The sequence below is a fragment of the Stegostoma tigrinum genome, chromosome 12, assembly GCF_030684315.1.
Source record: "Stegostoma tigrinum isolate sSteTig4 chromosome 12, sSteTig4.hap1, whole genome shotgun sequence".
NCBI lineage: Eukaryota > Metazoa > Chordata > Chondrichthyes > Orectolobiformes > Stegostomatidae > Stegostoma > Stegostoma tigrinum.
Window position 1 is genome coordinate 65,402,297 of NC_081365.1, and position 20,382 is coordinate 65,422,678.

Here is a 20,382-nt window from a genome sequence, read left to right on the forward strand (position 1 = left end):
CATGGATAATCCTGAAGCATTTCAGCAGGTCTGCTATCTTCTGTGGAGAGAGCAACAGATTTAATGTTCTATGTCCTGTATGACTTTTCTTTGGAACTTCAGTCTGAAGAAGAGTCATACCAGACTTGCACAAACTCCGTTTCTCTCTCTCTACACACTGAGTTTCTCCAGCATTCTCTGCATTAATTTCAACATTGAGAGCCAAACTGAATATCGAAAGTTGAGAATCAATATACTATCTCCAAAGTCTCATACACACTGATTGGTGTATGGACGCATTGACTTCTGCATGTAGAAGTCACAGTGTGAGGTCTATGAGTTGATATGACAACTGCGGGACTGTGGCAGAGGAAGGCAATGTGAGGAGAAATCCTACAGAACATCCCTGAGGATTTGGTATCGCAAAGTGCAGAGCATGACGACAACAGTGTGATAGCCAGGCATTTTGAAAGATAGAGGATTACATTTTGTGATGCCAAATCTGTGCCATATGCAGCCAATTGCCTACAGAGCAAATTACTTCCTTGAGGTTTCTGGAAAAGCCAAGGGAAAAAAAAACTAGCGATGGATTTGTTCAATTTTATGCGGAAGATGTATTTGGCCTGAGTCAAATATATTCAAGTTGATTGATGTGGCAGTACTTCATTCTACCACAACAGGCTCAGTGATCACAGCACTTAAGCAGGATCTTTGTGATACACAGTTTCTTGGAATTAACATCCGCCGATGGACCTCAATTGATGAATGAAGTTTATAGGAGGTAAGTACCCACCGAATGACAAGCTCCCCATTCCACCCTCAGTGGAACAGAGAGTTAGAAAGAACAGTTATGATTGTGAAGTCGCTGATGCTTAAAGATTCAGACTGGGATCTAGCTTCACTCAGTTATACAGCAACACCATTGAATAACTCACTGGGGAATAGCTAATTGGGAGGAAGTTAAAAATAGCTGGACTCATTTTAGAACACAATTTCATTCAAAAGATTACCTCTCAAGATGACGAGGAGGTAAAACAGAGAAAGACAATAGAGAAAGCCACAGCACAGAGCATCAGAGGCAGTATTTCTCTGGACATAAGATGAAACCTCTGTCAAACTTCAAGTCAAGACAGAAAGTCTGGTCAGAGACAGGAAGTCAGACGTGATGATCATCAGAGAAACTGATGAACTAAAGATGTCAAGATAACAAAATGTGAGGCTGGATGAACACAGCAGGCCAAGCAGCATCTCAGGAGCACAAAAGCTGACGTTTCGGGCCTAGACCCTTCATCAGAGAGGGGGATGGGGAGAGGGAACTAAAGATGTCATGTTGTCAGAATGCCTGAAGGGATACTTTGAAGAATGGACAAGCTTTGATCAAGCGAAGAAGTGAGACCTAGTCTATTTATCACAAGTTGTGAGATAACAGTGCCTATTCTACATCAAGTAGTGTACAGAGTGGTAAAATGATTCCAGGTAAGAAACAGCACCATCACCCTACGGTTAAACTAAAGTGATGCAGATCAGAATGGCTAGTCAGACTTCCAGATGGTTTTGACTTGCGTGATTCAAAGTTTGGGTAGAGAGTAAATGCTAATAGTGGCAACGACAGTAGTCATGGTAACAATGATTGTTAAAAAAGTATATACAATCAAGTAAAAGTAAGCTACTGGAATAACACAGATCAATTCGAGAGAACCCTGAGAGAGATGTGGCATAATGAATTTATGTAAATCATGATGATGGAATGGACCACATGATTGACATTATACAGAATACTCCTGTTGAAAATAAGCATAAGAAAAGAGAAGTCCATCACACCCCATTAGTGTAGGGTTTTTGTGAACCCACTGTGTACAGATTTAAATAGCAGAGTGTTAAAGTAAATAAGGTATTGAAAGGAACAAAAACAGAAATTGCTGGAAAAGTTCAGTTGGTCTGGCATCATCTGTGGAGAGAAATCAAAGTAAATGTTTTGGGTCCAGCGACTCTGCCTCAGAACTAGTATTGAAAGGCCTTACTTAGTGAAAAGGGCCAAACAGCCTCAAGGTCAATTTATGTGCAGGCACCTACAATCCAAGGTACTTCAGACCAGTACCTCAATGTGCAGGCAATAGTATTTTACTAAAGCACAACAGAAAACATCCTAGACATTCTCCACAAGACAACGTTTCCCTGCTGATGAGGGTAAAAGACAGCTCAGCTGTGAGTTGGTAGAGGTTCTCACCATCTACACAGAATCCCTTGTACTTTTGTAAAGATACTCAGAATGCAATATTCCTAATCTGCCACAACCATGACAATTCCATTATGTTTACTTTTCAAGGGCATTTCTTCAAAATTCAGCAAATAACAGCAGTTTAGCCTTGACCAGCCTAAAGTTGAGACAAATGGAGGCAGACGTAATTTCAGAATGATAGAAAATTACATGCTCAATAAGTTTCTTGCATAGGTTTGGAGACGTATCGAGTTATGAGGCTGCCATTGAGAAAAATTAAGCCTGATTGATTATCAAGTGAGTAAAACAGTTCTGTTTCGATCACCTCATTTCAGTCTAGTGCAACCAGGCTCATGACATTATCAAAGAAAATGCTTTATGAGACATTCTGGGCACATTCCAATGGGTTGTTCAGGTCTGTAACGGGTTACCAAGCAACAGATTCTGAACTCTCCAAACACATTCATTTTGACATTCCTATCAATTATACAGCAATGCTGTGGATAACTTGGCTCTTGACAGGAGCTCTTTTAGCTTTTGAACTTCAAATCAGGTCAGATGATAAAATCAGAAAATCTCTGCAAACACTGTGTACATTTCAGAAACATAGGAATGTTTATTCTGTTGTTAAGATCAAGTTAAAGCCATTTGCCTTCTGCTTCACAGGTCAGTTTTTGCTTTAGGGTCAAAACTCTTTGAAGAGTCAAATGCAAAGCAATTTTTAATAATTTACAGCTTTCGTGTCATATTCCTGGGAACTGCAAGTAGCTGAACAATTACTGAAGCACCTTCAATCTGTCAACGTTGTTACCAATAGCAACACACTTTCACTGTAGAAGCGGCGCAGCACAAGGAGTTTGAGCAAGATATTTTTCATGCAGAGGTCTATAGATAAAGACCTGATATTTCATGAATACTCATGAAATACTCATGAATAGGGAAGAGTTCGGAAAATCCATATTTTTGAACCCTGTATCAATTTATAGCAATATCAAATATCAAAAACGGAATTGAAGCCTAAGTATGTTGATTGTTTTATTTTTCATTCTCCACTAACAATCTTGTAATATCACCAGTTGCTTCTTGCAGTCCTTTCAAAGCACCTGAAAGAAATGTAAAATCATAAGGAGTGTTCAGAAGTGCTTTTGAGAAGAATGCCAAAGGCTTCTGTTCAGGGAACGCCTTATACTTGCAACAAATTAAAGTTTTTAATTGGAGTAAGGCAAATTTTAATGGTATGAGACAAGAACGTTCAAAACTTGAGTGGAGTAAACTGTTCACAGGTATAGGGACATCTAATAAGTGGGAGGCTTTAAAAAGAGTTACAACAAGAGCTCATAGTCAGTATGTTTCTGTCAGAGTGAAAGGTAAGGCTGGAAGAGAACAACCAGTGACAATAAAGATATTGAGGTCTGGTAAATTTGAAAAGAATCATACATTTGATTTAGACAACTGCGTTCAAATGACAACCAAAAGAGCTGCTGAATCTGTAAATCAGGAACAAAACCAAAGTTGCTGAAAAATCTCAGCAAGTCTGACAGCATCTATGAAGGAGAAAACAGAGTTAACGTTTTGGGTCAAGTGACCTTCCTCAGAACTCAAATGAACCTCTTCAATAGTATAAAGGATGTAGGCACATTCTTAAGATGGAGATCAGGAAGGCAGAGGAGATATGAGATAACCTTGGCAAATAAGCTTAAGGATAATCCAAAGAGGTCCTAAAAGTATACCAAGAGCAAGAGAGCAGCTAGAGAGAGTAGGGCCCTTAAAGATCAGAGAGATTGTTATGTTGAACATCAGGAGATAGGACAGATATTAAATGAATTTCACACCAGTTTTTTACTGTGGAGAAAGAATTGGAGGCTGGTGAACTCAGGGGAAATAAACATTGATGTTTTTTTAAAAGTTCACAGTTCGAAAGAAGTAGTGCTGGAGGTGGATAAATCTCCACGACCTGATCTAGTGTATCCCAGAACATTGTTGGAGGTTAGGGAGGAAATTGTGGAACCCTTTGCAGAAATATTTGCATCATCTATAACTACAGGTAAGGTGTCAGATGACTGGAGAACACCTAATGTTGTGCCTTTATTTAAGAAAAGATGTAAGGAGTGCCTGGGAGCGATAGACCAATGAGTCAGACTTCATTGGTGGGTAAGTTGTTGGAAGTGATTTTGAAAGATAGGATTTACATGCATTTGGAGAAGCAAGGAATGATTATGGATCGTCAGTATGGTTTTGTTGGGGGGAAATCATGCTCACAGACTTGACTGGGATTTTTGAGGAAGTAATGAAGAAGATTGATGAGGGCAGAGCAGTACATATTATTTATTTGGACTTCAGTAAAGCCTTTGACAAGGCTCTGCATGGTAGACTAATTAGTAAAATTTCATATGAGATTCAGGAATAACTTGCCAATTGAATATACAATCAACTCAATGGCAGGAAACAGAGTATGATGGTGGAGGGTTGTTTTTTAGACTGGAGCCTTGTGGCCAACGGAGTTCACAGGGTTCAGTGCTGGGTCCACTTTTGTTTGTCATATTTATATATGATTTAGATGAGAATATAGAAGGCATGGTTAGTAAGCTTGCAGGAGACACAAAAATTGGTGGTATAATGGACAGTGAAGAAGGTTATCAAAGTTTACAAAGAGATCGATTACTTGGGTCAATGGTCTGAAGAGTGGCAGATGGGAGACTAATTTGGATAAATGCAAAGTATTGCGTTTTGGTAAAACAATCAAGGACAGGACTTATACAATTAAAACTAGGGTGTTGGGTAGTATTGTAGAATAGAGAGGCCTAGGGAATCAAGTACATCATTCTTGAAGTTTGCATCATGTATAGATAGGCTGGTTAAGAAGGCATTTAGCATATTTGCCTTCACTTCTCAAGCCTTTGAGTGTTGCAATTAAACGTTATGTTGAGATTGTGCAAGGTGTTGGTGAGGCCTTTTCTGGAGTATTGTGTCCAGTTCCGGTTGTCCTGTTATAGGAAGCGTATTATTAAGCTGGAAAAGATTCAGAAGAGATTTACAAGGATGTTGCCAGGAAAAGAAGGTTTGAGTTATAAAGGGAGGCTGTTTAGACTGTGACATGTTTCACTGGAGTGTAAGAGTTTGAGGGGTGACCTTATAGAAATTTATAAGATCATGAGGAGTATAGGTAGGATGAATGGCAGGTGTCTTTTACCTAGGGCAGGGCAACTTCAAAACTAGGGGGAATATTTTTAAGGTGAGAGGAGAAAGATTTACAAAAGACACGGGGGCAATTTTCTTTTGCACCCAGTGATTCTGTGTGGAATGAACATCCAGAAGAAATAGTGAATGTGGATACACTTACCAATTTTAAAAGACATTTGAATAAGTGTGTGAATAAGAAATGTTTGGAGCAATATGAGCCAAGTACAGGCAAGTGGGGTTAGTTTAGTTTGGGATCATGGTCGGCATAGACTGCTTGGACAAAAGGGTTCATTTCTGTGCTGTATGACTCTATGACTCAATAGATTGGATGCAGTCTCTGCACTGTTTAGAAATTCAAGAATCCCTGGGCATTGCAGGCATCTGATGACTGCAAATATTCAGAGTCATGTGACAGCTATACCAGATGGAACTGTATAGATCTTTTGAGGTAAAGAATGTCAATATTGGAGTTGAAGCGGTTTTCAGTTTAATGACCAAATATCAATTTCAAGCATACTTAATTCACAATCTAAATATATGGACTTCCCTTGTCAATGCTTTGATTATATTTAAACAGAGCTCCAAAAACTGTATGGAAGGCAGTGTGTTTCCTCACTGCTATTCTCCATGTAAGTTTGAATTTTGATTTTGATTTTAGAGCTGGGAAGTAATTGACTGAACACTCTGAAATATTTGTATTGCTGAATCTTTCCTGCAGTTTTTCATTAAGACACTTCAAAAGAATTATTACAGAGAAGATTGCAGCAGATTTCCAGTTCCCTAACCATCTTGGGTTATTGAAAATTTCATAATGTGTTATGTTAAATTATAGAATTATTGAACATAATCAAGGCATTTGAGGGGATAGACAATTAAAATGAAGAAGCCATCATATTTTTCATTACTTCAAATGAATTCTGCAGATACATTTGCTCTGAGCATTACCATGTTCACTGTAGATTTTATTAAAAAAAGTTGTATTGAATATACTGTAAAGCATCTTTTTATATTATATTGAAGACTATAGTGGACTGAATATGATTAGAACTCATTAACAGAGATGATGGGTGGAATTTTATTGTTTTGAGACTGAATGTGGAAGAGGGTATAAGCAGCGGGTTTTCCCTTAGTGTTTCTTTTTGCATTTCATTACATACTCTGGCGTAGGTATGGCACCAAGTTTTATGGGCAAGATCACGTGAAACCCATTGTGACCTTCTGAGCTCCAGTTCAGGACTCCATATTTAAAAAGCACCCAGAGAGCACTTGACTCTCTCTAACCCGAGCATCAGTCAACTTCTGATCAGTAGCCTCACCCACCCCTGGAGATGTCCGAGACCGGGTAAAAACTGGCACCATGCTACAGCAATGTCGCCTGAAAGTTCTCCTGAAAGCTGCCCAAGAAAGAAGCCATGTTCTTTTCCCTGTGGATGGCAACAAGAGACCATCCTGATTGTCAAAGACATCCTGGATAGAGGCGGCTGTGCAGGTTAACTCCATGAAGCTGGATTCAGTGTTGCAAGAGAATAAATGATTTGCTACAGTCTGCTGTTTGACTATCTACTTGAGTATTCATTCATTTCTGGGAGTTAGCTTGTAAAATACTTGTAACTTTCACACTGGTGTTGCATCATCTCCGTCAGTTTCTTCATATCCATTCAATGCCTGTTAATTAATTGTAGCTAGCAATACAGAACTACTAGCACCTTCAAAGTGATACTATTCATTCACTTCTGCCTGTGTTCCTACATGACACAAAATAAAGCTACAGCATTCAGCAACTCACATGCACCATCAGCTCACTGAGCTTCCCTCACAACTGGGACAGCATGCACATCTGTCAGCTTTTCACCAGGCATGAGACAAGGTATGGATTATATATGTCACTTTGTTTGCGATATACATGTTACTTTGTTTGTGATATAGAAATCACTTGGTTTGTGAACAAATGTTTGCTGTTTTTGACTAAAGAAGATTGTGCCTGTGGATGTAATTCCAGCAGATTGGGGTAATAATGAGGATCCATGACATGCTGAAGAACACAAAACAGGCTCATGACCATGAAGATTAACAAAGCCAACCTGCTAGAAAGGCTCTAACAACTTGTTAGCAAAGTCCCAAGTTTGATTCCACCCTCAGGCACCTCTGTGTGGAGTTTACATGTTCACTCCGTGCCTGTGTCGGTTTCCTCCAGGTGCTCTCATTTCTTCCCACAGTCCAAAGATGTGCAAATGCCCATAGTCTCCAGGGATGCACAGGCTAGGTAGGTTAGTCATGAGTGATGCAGGGTTATGGGCATGGCGTGGGGGGGATGATCTGGATGGGATGCTGTTTGGAAGGCTGGTATGCACTGAATGGCCTGCTTCCACACTATAGGGATTCTATGATGTTAACATTTGTGTTTTCCTACATAAACATGTTCTCATTTCAAACAGGCATAGAAAATTCTGTCCAATGTTTTTGTTGTATAAACAGTGGAAGTGACTGTATGGTGATATTTCATGAGGCAGAAAGAAATCTCACTAATGTAGTGTAATGTGAGCCTAAGATAGGACAGTGCATAATCACGAGCCCTATCTGTCGAATCGAGCATTAATATGAGTTTAAATTACATCGTTAATTTTCAGTATTATTACTGTAGTAATTATGTTTTATTGCCATGGTTCCAAAGGCCCATAAGGTTACTCTCGCTTTAGAGAGAGACAACTAGTGTTGGTTTAATCTGAAGGTCACCACAGCTCAGGCAAGGGTAAAGATTGAGAAGCATGGGCTTCAGACAGTGTTGTTGGCATCTATCTACATTGCAAACCAGCCTTCCAGCTAATAGAACTAGCCTTATCTTTCACTCTGTGTTGAGTCCCCCTGTCACTAAGAATAGGGATATTTGAGGACCCTCATTCTCCAGTAATTTGTTTAATTATCCACCACCATTCACAACTGGATGTGGCAGGACTGCAGAGCTTAGATCTGATCCATTGGTTTTACAATCACTTATCTTTGTCTATCATTTGCTGATTGCACTGTTTTCACACGGAAGAAGTCCTGTTTAATAACTTCATCAGATTGATGCTCCTTTTTAGGCATGCCTGGTGCTACTTCTGACATGTCCTCTTGTACTCTCCATTTAATTACGGTTGATCCCCTGGCTTAATAGTAATGTTAGAGTGCGAGATATGATAGGCTGTGAGTTTGCAGGGTGTGTTGGAGTACAATCCTGCTGCTGCTGGCCCACAGCACCAGATTAATACCTAGTCATGCGTTGCTAGATCTGTTTGAAATCTATCCCATTCAGCACTGTTATAGTGCCATACAATCTGAAGTAGCTTATTCTCAATATGAAGATGGCACTTCATTTTGGAAAGGATTTAGCTTTAGTGTTCACTCTCACACACATTGTCATGGACAAATGCATCTTCAGCAGTCAGATTGGTGAGGCTAAGGTCAAGTATTTTATTTCCTATCTTTCTCATTTTCCCTCACTATCTGCCACAGATCCGGTCTGGCAGCTCTGTCTTTAAGGACCCGACCAGCTCAACCAATCGTGTTGCTGCTGATGGTAGTAAACATTGTCACATGTAGGCCAGATCCAGCTGGCACAGCAGTTTCTCTCCCTATTAGTGTAACTGGCTGGATTTTTGTGACGGTCATTTCATGGTGATAATTAGACATGTAATTCCAGACTTTTGTTGAATTCAAAGTTCACCTGCAATGGTGAGATTTAAACCCAGGTCCCCATGACATTGCTTGTACCTTTGGATTACTAGTCTAACTACGCCATTACCTTCCCATCAATGGGGTTGCAAGTGTGGAGGAGTGTCAGCCATGTTTGCTCTGTGTTGGGAGCAGCGTTGCTGCTGTGCCATTACGTTGCGAATTACCATTGTTTACCTGGCTGCACCATGGCCTTTTAAACATAATGTGAGCACCACAGATGGTAATCTTTTGGCAGATATTGGCGAGTGAAAATCTGTTCCTGGAATAGCATGTGGTAAAATGGGACTAGCATTAAACAAAATGGACGCCATAGGCACAAGTCTGGTGGTTAATGAGGTGAAGTTGGTAAGATACTGCAACAGAGGTCATTAGGCCTCATGTTAAAGTATCTTCTGAAGACCTCATCACAACTAATACTTAGCCGAGTCAAAAATGTTGGATTGAGTCCTGGGTTAAAAGTCAGGCTAGCTTTTATATGAAGTGGGTAATCTACAGCACTAGATCAAATGGTGAATTCACAATCTACCTTTACCTGTGTCGTTGGGGCAAGTTCTGTATTTTATCAGTTCAGTTCATTAGGATGAATTTTTTCGGCTTTTATCTCAGATTCTGTCCGTAAGATTTCAGCACAACAATCAAGGCTGACATAATAAAGTGTGAGACTGGATGAACACAGTAGGCCCAGCAGCATCTCAGGAGCACAAAAGCTTTTGTGCTCCTGAGATGCTGCTGGGCCTGCTGTGTTCATCCAGCCGCACATTTTATTATCTTGGTATCTCCAGCATCTGCAGTTCCCATTATCACTGAATCAAGGCTGACAACTGAGTGTAGTACCAGGGGAGGGCTTTGTTGTTTGAGATGTCATCTTTTACTGGGATCTTTCTGCCTTTTCAGTGGGTATAGGAGATCCCACGGTGATATTGGAAAGAAGCGCAGGAGTCTTATCACTGATATCCTGGCCAATGTTTATCCCTTGAGCATAATCATGAAGAAAACAGATGATCTGTTGGTTAACAAATTGCTGCTTCTGGGATCTTGCTGTGCTCAACTTGACAGTTGCATTTATCACAACAGTGGTTACACTTCAAAAGTGTTTTGTCTGTTGCAAAGTGATTTAGGATGTCCTACGAAAGATGCTGAATAACTGTCAATCTTTCTGAAGCAACAGTTCACTCAGCCTTTGAGACTTGCATCCATCTCTACAATCTCCTTTGTTAAGATATTTTCTCTGTCTGCTCCACATGCCTGGCCTGCTACCACAGCTCATTTTGCTGGCTTGGATCATATGCTTCAGGATTTTTCAACCTTTTTTGGAACACAAATCACACAATATAGGAACATTTTACCAGCATTGATCAATCTGCCATTAGACCATTTGAATGCCTATGTTCCTTGCTTCATCATTTTCACTTTATATCAATAATGTGAGATTCTGTAAAATCTGAGGATGGATGTTTTAATTACTGTCTTTTTATAAGACAATTTGGACTGGCAATTTTTACTAATTTCCTGACCCCATTCTGATCTGACCCCAATCAATGCCAAATCTTGCTGGATGAGACTGAGCACACACAGCGGGTTTGAAAGGTTTCTCTTTGGAATTCCATTTTACATTTGAAGTTAATGAATGTGTACAGTGCAGTACCATTTGCACTGGAAAATATTTGACCTGTTTAATGTATTATATAAATACAAGTTGTTGTTACTTCTGACTTACAATGCGCTTGAGGAAAAGTGTCTTCACCGTTGTCTTTTATTAAAGAAAACAGAAATTCTGAAAGCCTATGTTTCTGTCAATGATAATGAATAACATTCACTCAAAAATATAACATACTTCAACAAATTGCACATGTTGCCCGCAGATAAAGTTGTGTGATTCAATATGTAATTCACAATATATATTAACTCACATATTTATTCATCTGTTGAATTCCATTTCCTCAGTAGCCACAGAAGCAATAATGTGCTTCCTCTCAAAATTTGGATTCGTTCTACACCATAAAATAATTAATTAAAATAAAAGAAGACCTGAGCACTATTAACACAACTGAACATTTAAAATCTAGCAAGAAAAAACAAAATTATAAAATGGCAATGGTGAAAATATTTTGCAGCCTTGCTTTGCATTTAACACAGGATTATGAACACTAGGAGTGGATATTATAGGTGATTCCACAATCCGATACTGCCTACAGGGGTCACTGCATGTTAGGAAGACCAGATCACAGAATGACCCTGTTTCGGAATTCAACCATTTCAGCCATGACCATCTGGTTTTCTGATTGTGGTCAAAAGTGTTTATGTTTGGAATAATCGAGGCTGTTAACAAAATATGAAGCAAAGCTGCAGACATGTCTTTTTAACTGCCTCAATGTGGAATCAGGACAATGAGAGGAATCCAACATTAATATTGTAGCCATTATAGGGTTATGCTTACCTGCCTGCTGACTGAGTTGCATCACAGAATCATTGGGTGCCCATCTCTCCCTATGATTATGATCATGAAGTCCAAGGATAAATTTAGGATAGCACGCAGGTCTTTCTGTTCTCATACTCCTCAACTGCACTCTACAGAATCACAGATGGTTTTGGGTGAAGACAAATTTATGTCCTGCTTTTGCCTGACGTTGTCAGGCCTGCCTATGCTCAAGGTCACATCATGGACATCAAGTTTCTCAGAGCAGTGACAATGCATGATTCCATATGAGGTCTAAGTCACATGTAGACAGAAATGCGAAATTATCAATATTCAATAACATAAATCGATGAATACTCTTTGCATTTCATTTCAAAGAGCTTAAGAAGTAGTTTCATTTGTTCCCAGCTATAATTCCTAAGTGAGCAGAATGATGACAAAATCTGAAACTGGAATGGTTGAATTGATCTACAACAAGAATTGTCAGTTTCATTGCTAACATTATCTCATCCTAAAAGTTTTTCTTGTTTCAACTAGGTTTCATATGTCAAAGCTATTGATATTTGGATGGCAGTTTGTCTCCTCTTCGTCTTTTCGGCGCTGCTGGAATATGCTGCCGTAAATTTTGTGTCACGTCAGCACAAAGAATTTTTGCGTCTTAGAAGAAGACAGAGAAGACAAAATAAGGTAAATGTAGAGTCCTGTAAAATGGACAATACCCTCCTTCGGCATTTCACCTTAATAATAAATTTAACATTGCCAGATCATATTTTACATTACTTTCATCCGTGTGTTATCAGCAGTCTTTGCTCTTCACAACACAGCTAATTAATTGTCCCTGATGCACTTTGGAGCATTTTTGAGAGATATGGATAAGAAATTAAAGTATAACTATCATCATTTTGTATTTCTGGTATGTGGAAATTGACAGCAGATTGTGTCAATCACGAATTAAGCATTCGAGCCTCCATACCGTAATTCTGCACAATGATCCCACCATATGAAGTTCTGTGTTGAAAGCACTAAATTGGAAAATAAAACCCTCATAATTAAATGCAAGGGCACAATATTTGGTTATGAAATACCTTTCCTTTGGGTATTAGGATAATCTTAGAGATCAAGTATGGGCACTGCAATGTGAACATTCTTTTAGTGGGCATTATTCTAGATGTTTTTTTTAAAATTCAGTCACAGGATGCGAGACTCACTAGCTTGGCCAACATTGATTGCCCTCCCTAATTGCCCAGAGGGCAGTTTAAAGTCAACCACAATGCTGCGGATCTGGAGTGACAGGTAGGACATGAAATAACTTCACAGAGGTTGGTCACTAAGTCACCCTTTATTTACATGTGGAGAGTACTTCACACTGATCCAGCTCCCTCAGAGCCAGGTCTCAAAGTGAATAGAACCTCTGACTAGAATACACCTCCTCCCACCCACCCTCCTGCACTAGAATACACCTCCTCCCACCCACCCTCCTGCAAAAATTCCATCCCCTATTCCCAATTCCTCCGCCTCCGCCGCATCTGCTCCCACGATTAGACATTCCACTCCCGCACATCCCAGATGTCCAAGTTCTTCAAGGACCGCAACTTTCCCCCCAACAGTGATCGAGAACACCCTTGACCGCATCTCCCGCATTTCCTGCAACACATCCCTCACACCCCGCCCCCGCCACAACCGCCCAAAGAGGATCCCCCTCGTTCTCACACACCACCCCACCAACCTCCGGATACAACGCATCATCCTCCGACACTTCCGCCATCTACAATCCGACCCCACCACCCAAGACATTTTTCCATCCCCACCCCTGTCTGCTTTCCGGAGAGACCACTCTCTCCGTGACTCCCTTGTTCGCTCCACACTGCCCTCCAACCCCACCACACCCGGCACCTTCCCCTGCAACCGCAGGAAATGCTACACTTGCCCCCACACCTCCTCCTTCACCCCTATCCCAGGCCCCAAGATGACATTCCACATTAAGCAGAGGTTCACCTGCACATCTGCCAATGTGGTATACTGCATCCACTGTACCCGGTGTGGCTTCCTCTCCATTGGGAAAACCAAGCGGAGGCTTGGAGACCGCTTTGCAGAACACCTCCGCTCAGTTTGCAACAAACAACTGCACCTCCCAGTCGCAAGCCATTTCCACTCCCCCTCCCAGTCTTTAGATGACATGTCCATCATGGGTCTCCTGCAGTGCTACAATGATGCCACCCGAAGGTTGCAGGAACAGCAACTCATATTCCGCCTGGGAACCCTGCAGCCTAATGGTATCAATGTGGACTTCACCAGTTTCAAAATCTCCCCTTCCCCAACTGCATCCCTAAACCAGCCCAGTTCGTCCCCTCCCCCCACTGCACCACACAACCAGCCCAGCTCTTCCCCTCCACCCACTGCATCCCAAAACCAGTCCAACCTGTCTCTGCCTCCCTAACCTGTTCTTCCTCTCACCCATCCCTTCCTCCCACCCCAAGCCGCACCCCCATCTACCTACTAACCTCATCCCACCTCCTTGACCTGTCCGTCTTCCCTGGACTGACCTATCCCCTCCCTACCTCCCCACCTATACTGTCTCCACCTATCTTCTTTTCTCTCCATCTTCGGTCCGCCTCCCCCTCTCTCCCTGTTTATTCCAGAACCCTCACCCCATCCCCCTCTCTGATGAAGGGTCTAGGCCCGAAACGTCAGCTTTTGTGCTCCTGAGATGCTGCTTGGCCTGCTGTGTTCATCCAGCCTCACATTTTATTATCTTAGAACCTCTGACACTCCTGTTTTTAATCTGTCAGCCAGGGCCCCCGATTGGATCAGCTCAACAACCCCAATCAGGTAACTCATATTCTATAAGATCTACCTGGCTGACCTTATTACAATCACTACAGGCCAGAATAGGTGAGGATGGCAGGTTTCCTTTCCTGAAGGATATTGATGAACCAGACGGGTTTTTATTACAATTGACAAAGGTTTCGTCGCCATCAATAGATATTAATTCCAGACTTTTTTTATTGAATTCAGATTCCACCAGCTGCCATGGTGGGATTCAAACCCCAGTTCCCAGAACATTAGTTGGGTTTCTGCATTAATAGTCTAATTATAATGCTACTAAGCCTCTAACTCCCTATTCTTTCGTTGGTATCATGCTAGATGTCATCTTCTTTCATATTGATCAGGGTCGCAGCATGCAATTAAATAGCACATGCCACAATTATGCAGGGTTGGCATTTGTGATGCTAATCACCATCTAACATTGATTTGAGTCCAACATTGTGATTTTGGAGCCCAATATTCTAAGTTACCCTTTCTCTTAATTGAACACCACAGATCAATGCATTAAGAAGCAAGAAAGCCCTCGAGATTTTTTTTAAAGCGATCAAGAATTACTTTCAAGTTCACGGTTGATTCATTCCTGCTGGCTTTTGTTACAATCGTGCAAATATCCTGTACTTTCTAGAACATTAAAGTTGGTAAAGTCTATACAAAATTGTGTGACAGATGTTGAAGGAATTGTTCCTGACTTTATGCTTCTGCACAACCTAGTTACTCCCAGAAATGTGTGCAGCAGTAAATATTCCTCTTTTGTGACTAGTGTGACTCGGAGTATGAGCAGTGACCATGTGAATTTACCAAATTGTTGGATGAAGGGGAAAAGGTCTCTGAATAGGAGGCCATATCTGCCCCAAGGGCTCTGCCATCTTCAATGACTGTGCATTATTACCTCAGATCTTTCTGTTCTGAAATCATCTTTTTGCTTTTAATTGCTCCTCATTTTGCTCCTCTCACTTCTCAGGATTAATTTCATTTTTGCCACTGTTCAGCCCAATTGAGCAGCCTGTTCATGACCATGAAGGTAGTACTGACTGCTGTGAGGATAGTAAATTATTTTTGTTTGTTAGTTGAGAACAGCATCCTACAGCTTACAGAATTTGGATCGACAATGGCTTAACAATGTCATTATCATTTGCCTTCCAAATATGATCCCTGTTGATGATGGATATCCCATAATCAGCTGGATAGCGTTGAGGTATAACATGACGATGTTTTTCAAGTTGGCACCATGTGACCATTAGGATTCCACAGTCATCAGTGGTTTTCAACAGAAGTTAAAGACTCGAAGGAAGCGAATCTATTGTAACCATTACATTTGCAACTGACACAAAAATAGGTGGAAAGGCAGGCTGTGAGGGGATTCAAACAATTTAAAGTTGTATTGATAGATCAAGTAAACAGGCAAAAAAGATGGCAAATGGTGTATAATGTGAGAAAGGTAATGTTCGTTTTGGAAGGGAGAACAAAAGAACAGGGTATTATTTAAGTGGAGAAAAGCTACGACATGGGGGCTTGGGGGTTACAATTACATGAAACATAGAAAGCTAGCACTCAGCTGCAGCAGCCAATCAGGAAAGTTAATGGAATGTTGACCTTCATTTCAAAGGGGTTGGAATATAAGAGTAGGGAAGTCTTTTTACAACTGTACAAGGTGCTGGTGAGACCACATCTGGAATATTCTGAGCAGTTTTTGTTCCCTGATTTAAAGAAAGATATTGTTTCTTCAAGGCAGTTCATAGAGGATTCACTAGGATGATCTCCAGTATGCAGGGATTGTTTTAAGAGCAAAGGTGAAACAGATTGTGACTCTCTCATTTGGGGTTTCCAAAAATGAGAAGTAATCTCATTGAAACATATAGAATTCATAAGGGACTTGACAGGGTAGATGCTGAGAGGCTTTTTCTCCCTCGGTGACAGTCTAGGACTAGTAGATATAAACTCAGAATAAAGACTGAGATGAGGAGGAATTTCTTCCGTCAGAAGACTGAGAGACTTTGGAACTTCTTGCAACAGAGAGCTGTGGGGGCAGAATCATTGTATACATTTAAGGCCAAGATAGATAGATTAGTGATCAGAGGGAAAATCAAGAATTAAGGGGAAAAGGCAGGAAAGTGGATGTGAGCTATGTCTGATCAGTTATGATCCTATCAAGTGGCAGAGCAAGCTTGAGGGGCTGAACAGCCTTCTTATGGTCTTATATTTTGCATCTTATGGCCTTACTTAATAGTCCCACACATCAGAATGGAGCTGAACCACCACAACTACATTTAGGACAAGATCACATGGATAAATAAAAACCAAAAGAATTGTGGATGCTGTAAATCAGGAACAAAAACAAATTTGCTGGGAAAAGCTCAGCAGGTCTGGCGGCATCTGTGAAGGACAAAACAGAGTTAAGGTTTCGGGTCCGGTGACCATTCCGCAATAGATCCCTAAAAGCTCTGCCTGTCTGCTTTCCCATCATCAGAAATGATTTCTTAAGGTGCACCAAACAGACTGTACACAGTACTCAGTGTGCCTGCCACAGGCGTGAAGTATTCCTTGCTGGTATGACGTTTGGAAAATTGGAGAAAAAGAGATATTGAAGATAAAGTCAGCTCCATTGATTGTATCAAATCAATAGTGATTTTGGATGAAGGGGGCAACAGAATCAGGTTGTTAACATCGAGTAATAAGTCTGATATGCCTCATACATCCTTATTAATGTTCTGATGTCAACATTAATTCCTAACCAATAGATCATATCACGTGCCAGTTATCTTGTCTACTGTACACCCATTTGTCCTCAGTGAAGTTGTAATAATATGGCTTGGTGGAGAGGTTCAGCCAACACAAGAATTAAAAGTTAATGGTCGGGCCCTCGATAGTCTTGTCGAACAGAGAGATTAAGGGGTTCAGCAGCATAGTTCTTTGAAAGTTGCATCTCAGGTAGACAGGTTGATTAAGAAAGAATTTGGCATACTTGCTTTTATTGCTCAGACCATTGAGTACAGGATTTGGGATGTCATGTTGAGTTTGTACAGGATGTTGGTAAGGCCATTTTTGGAATACTGCTATAGGAAGAATATTATTAAATTGGAGACGGTTCAGAAAAGATTTACCGCATCATTTCATGACTGGAGGATTTGAGTTATAAGAAGAGGCTGAATAGGCTTGGACTTTTTTAGCTGGAGTGTAGGAGGTTGAGAGCTGACCTTATGGAGGTTTATAAGTCATGAGAAGCATAGATAGGGTGAATAGCAAAGATCATTCCTCTCGGGCTGGAGAGTTCAAAACCATAGGTACATTTTTAAAATGAGAGGAGCAAGATTTAAAAGGGACCAGAGGGGCAACGTTTTCACACAGAGGGTGGTTCGTGTGTGGAATGAACTGCCTGAGGAAGTGGTAGATGCAGCAACATTTAAAAGACATTTGGACAGGTACATGTATAGGTAACACTTAGAGGGATTTTGATCAAGCACAGGAAAACAGGACTAGTTTTGTTTGGGAAACTTGGTGGACATAGACAAGTTGGACCAAAGGGTCTGTTTCTGTACTGTATGACTCTATAAATACGTTCTTTTCCTTCGAAGGTAGCACCCCTCAAAACACTGTGATCAAACGCGTAAGGCCAAAATCAGCTGAGAGTGTCCAATGCCTCATTTTACACATCAGGCCATCTCTCATTGATAACATTTCATAGTGCCTTCAGTTATGCGTTGTTAGTTATTTCTGATTGAAGTTGTCACATTTAGGTTAACCAAATAGTAATACATCAATTTTGAGCACCTGTTCCATCTTGATGTCCATGTTGTTGATTTGTACATATCCAGTATAACAGCTACATCCTTTGTTTAAAAAGTCTGAAGTGGAACAAGCTCCCAACCTACATGATCAGGAATTTGACACCACCTTTTGCTTTGTTTTATCTTTTCACTCATTATATGACATTGTATACTCTTCCTTGAAGCTTGAAACTTGTTTGCAATCTTGTTCTGTTGGTTCTGCACTGATTGCAAATGTGATTGCAATTTAGGTGCACTTTCCTTAATTCAGCATAAGGCTGGCTCCCAACAGCCATTAAAAATTGAAATAGCCTTTAAATAGGGCAATCCATGGTTGTCTATATGTACCGGGCCAACTCAGAGATACCGTGATTTGTGAAGTAAACTTATTTTCTTCAGCATCCTGCACTGTGGGAGTTTCTGGATTGCTGTCATTCTATCCTTGGCTTCTAAATACAAATAACTGTGGATGATGAAACTCTGGAACAAAAACCAGTGAAGCTGGAGAAAATCAGCAGGTCTGGCAGCATCTGAAAAGAGAAAACAGAGTTTATGTTTCGATTCCAGTGGCTTGTCATCAGAATGGTTAACTCTACTTTCTGTCTAATGATGCTGCCAGGCTGGTTGTGTTTCTCCTGGATTCTGTATTGTTTTATTTTTCTTGAAAAAAAATGTTTCAGCTGCATATTCTTCAATAATCTAAATGTAACATAAACAAGGTACATGAATTCTGTTTATTTGAAGATCTCCGGTGCGTTTATATACAACTAATCTGATATATAGTACCAAGTAATCTTCAGACACAGCCTGTGCCTTGAGTTTTAAAGTGCAGACAGTCTGTTGTCATGGCATAACGTTGGTGTAGTAGGCTCACTTGAATGTTGAGTTTTTGAGGGGACACAATTCCAACTGTGTTAATACAACATTCTCCTACAGTCTTCCCTGAACATATGTTGATCTGCAGGCTTCATAATAATGGGATATGTCAGGTCATAAGATTCCAAATTGAGGTTGAGTACAATTTTGCCGCTGCTGACAGTCCACAGCACCTTGTGGGTCCCCAATTTTGAGTCACTGAATCTGTTCACAATCTATCCCAAAGCAGCATGTCTCCATTCTACCTCCCTCATGATTATCATTCCTGGGAGCGTTGGCATTGATCCTGAGCTGGAAACCGTTCCGCACTGTTGGCTTTTCAAGCCAGGATGGTGCTTAGTTGGCCGCTGTGCATAAAATTGAGATGAAAGTACTGTTGGCTGCCTGTACATAACAGCAACTTGTTTTTCTGGTCAATGTTGATTCATAAGCCAATCAGTGTTATTGTGGTGCAGTGGTAGTGTTCCTATTCCTGGCCCAGGAGGCCCAGGTTTAAGTTCCATCTGCTGGAGAAGTGTGTGATAACGTCGCTGAACAGATTGATTAGAAAAGGAAATTTTTTTTCAGCCTATTGTTTCCTGAAAACATTCTCATGACTGAGATTAAGCTAACTGTCCTGTAGTTGCTGGTTTCATTTTTACATCCTTTTTTGAACAAAGGTAATGCATATGTAATTTTCCAGTCATCTGACACCGCACCTACATTTCAGGAGAATTGGAGGAATTAAGACCAATAATTCCATAATTCCCACACTTAATTCCCTTAGGATTTTTTTGATATATTCCATCTAGTCCTGGTAATGTAACAAATAAGAATACACTAGACATTGTGACACCATCTCATAATCATTGTTAGCTCAACCAGTATCTGAACTCTGTTCCCATTTGTAATAACTTTGGCAGCATCTTCTTTCTGAGCAATTGCAGCTCAAAACCATTTATGTAGCACCTTAGGCATGCCCTCTGCTGTATATGTAGATTCCCTTTGCGGTCCTTAATCAGTCCCGAACCTTTTCTTACATCTTACCATCTAGTAAAATATAATGAGTGGTGTACCATGGGGTTTGGTACTGGGATCTCAACTGTTTACAGTTTATACAAATGGATTGGAGAAGAGACCGAAAGAATGATTGTCAAATTTGCTGACAACCAGAAATAAGGAAACAAAGTTGCAAAAAGAGGATAAGGTGTTTACAGTTTACGTGAGAGGTCACAGATGTAACAAATGGAGCATAATATGGGGAAATGTGAAATGGTCCATTTTGGCAGGACGGGAAGAATAAAAATACTATTTAAATAGTGAGAAATTGCAGAGTTCTGAGATGCAAAGGGATTTGGGTGTCATCATGCATGGTTAGTGTGCAGGTGCAGTATGTAATTAGGAAAGACAATAGAATATTCTTATCTATC

The 20,382-nt window shown here is 40.6% G+C and overlaps 1 protein-coding gene across 9 annotated transcripts in view; it reads left to right on the forward strand.

Moving 5' to 3' along the window:
• glra2 (glycine receptor, alpha 2) overlaps positions 1-20,382 on the forward strand; it is a 187,613-nt gene that overhangs the window by 129,522 nt on the left and 37,709 nt on the right. For 8 of the 9 annotated variants that reach the window (XM_048541369.2, XM_048541368.2, XM_048541372.2 and 5 more), the window contains one exon: positions 12,045-12,194. In XM_048541369.2, coding sequence (XP_048397326.2) covers positions 12,045-12,194 — 150 coding nt within the window. Of the gene's footprint in view, positions 1-12,044; positions 12,195-12,695; positions 12,801-20,382 lie in introns of all 9 variants that reach the window. The other variant, XR_007248595.2, reaches the window with a different exon arrangement.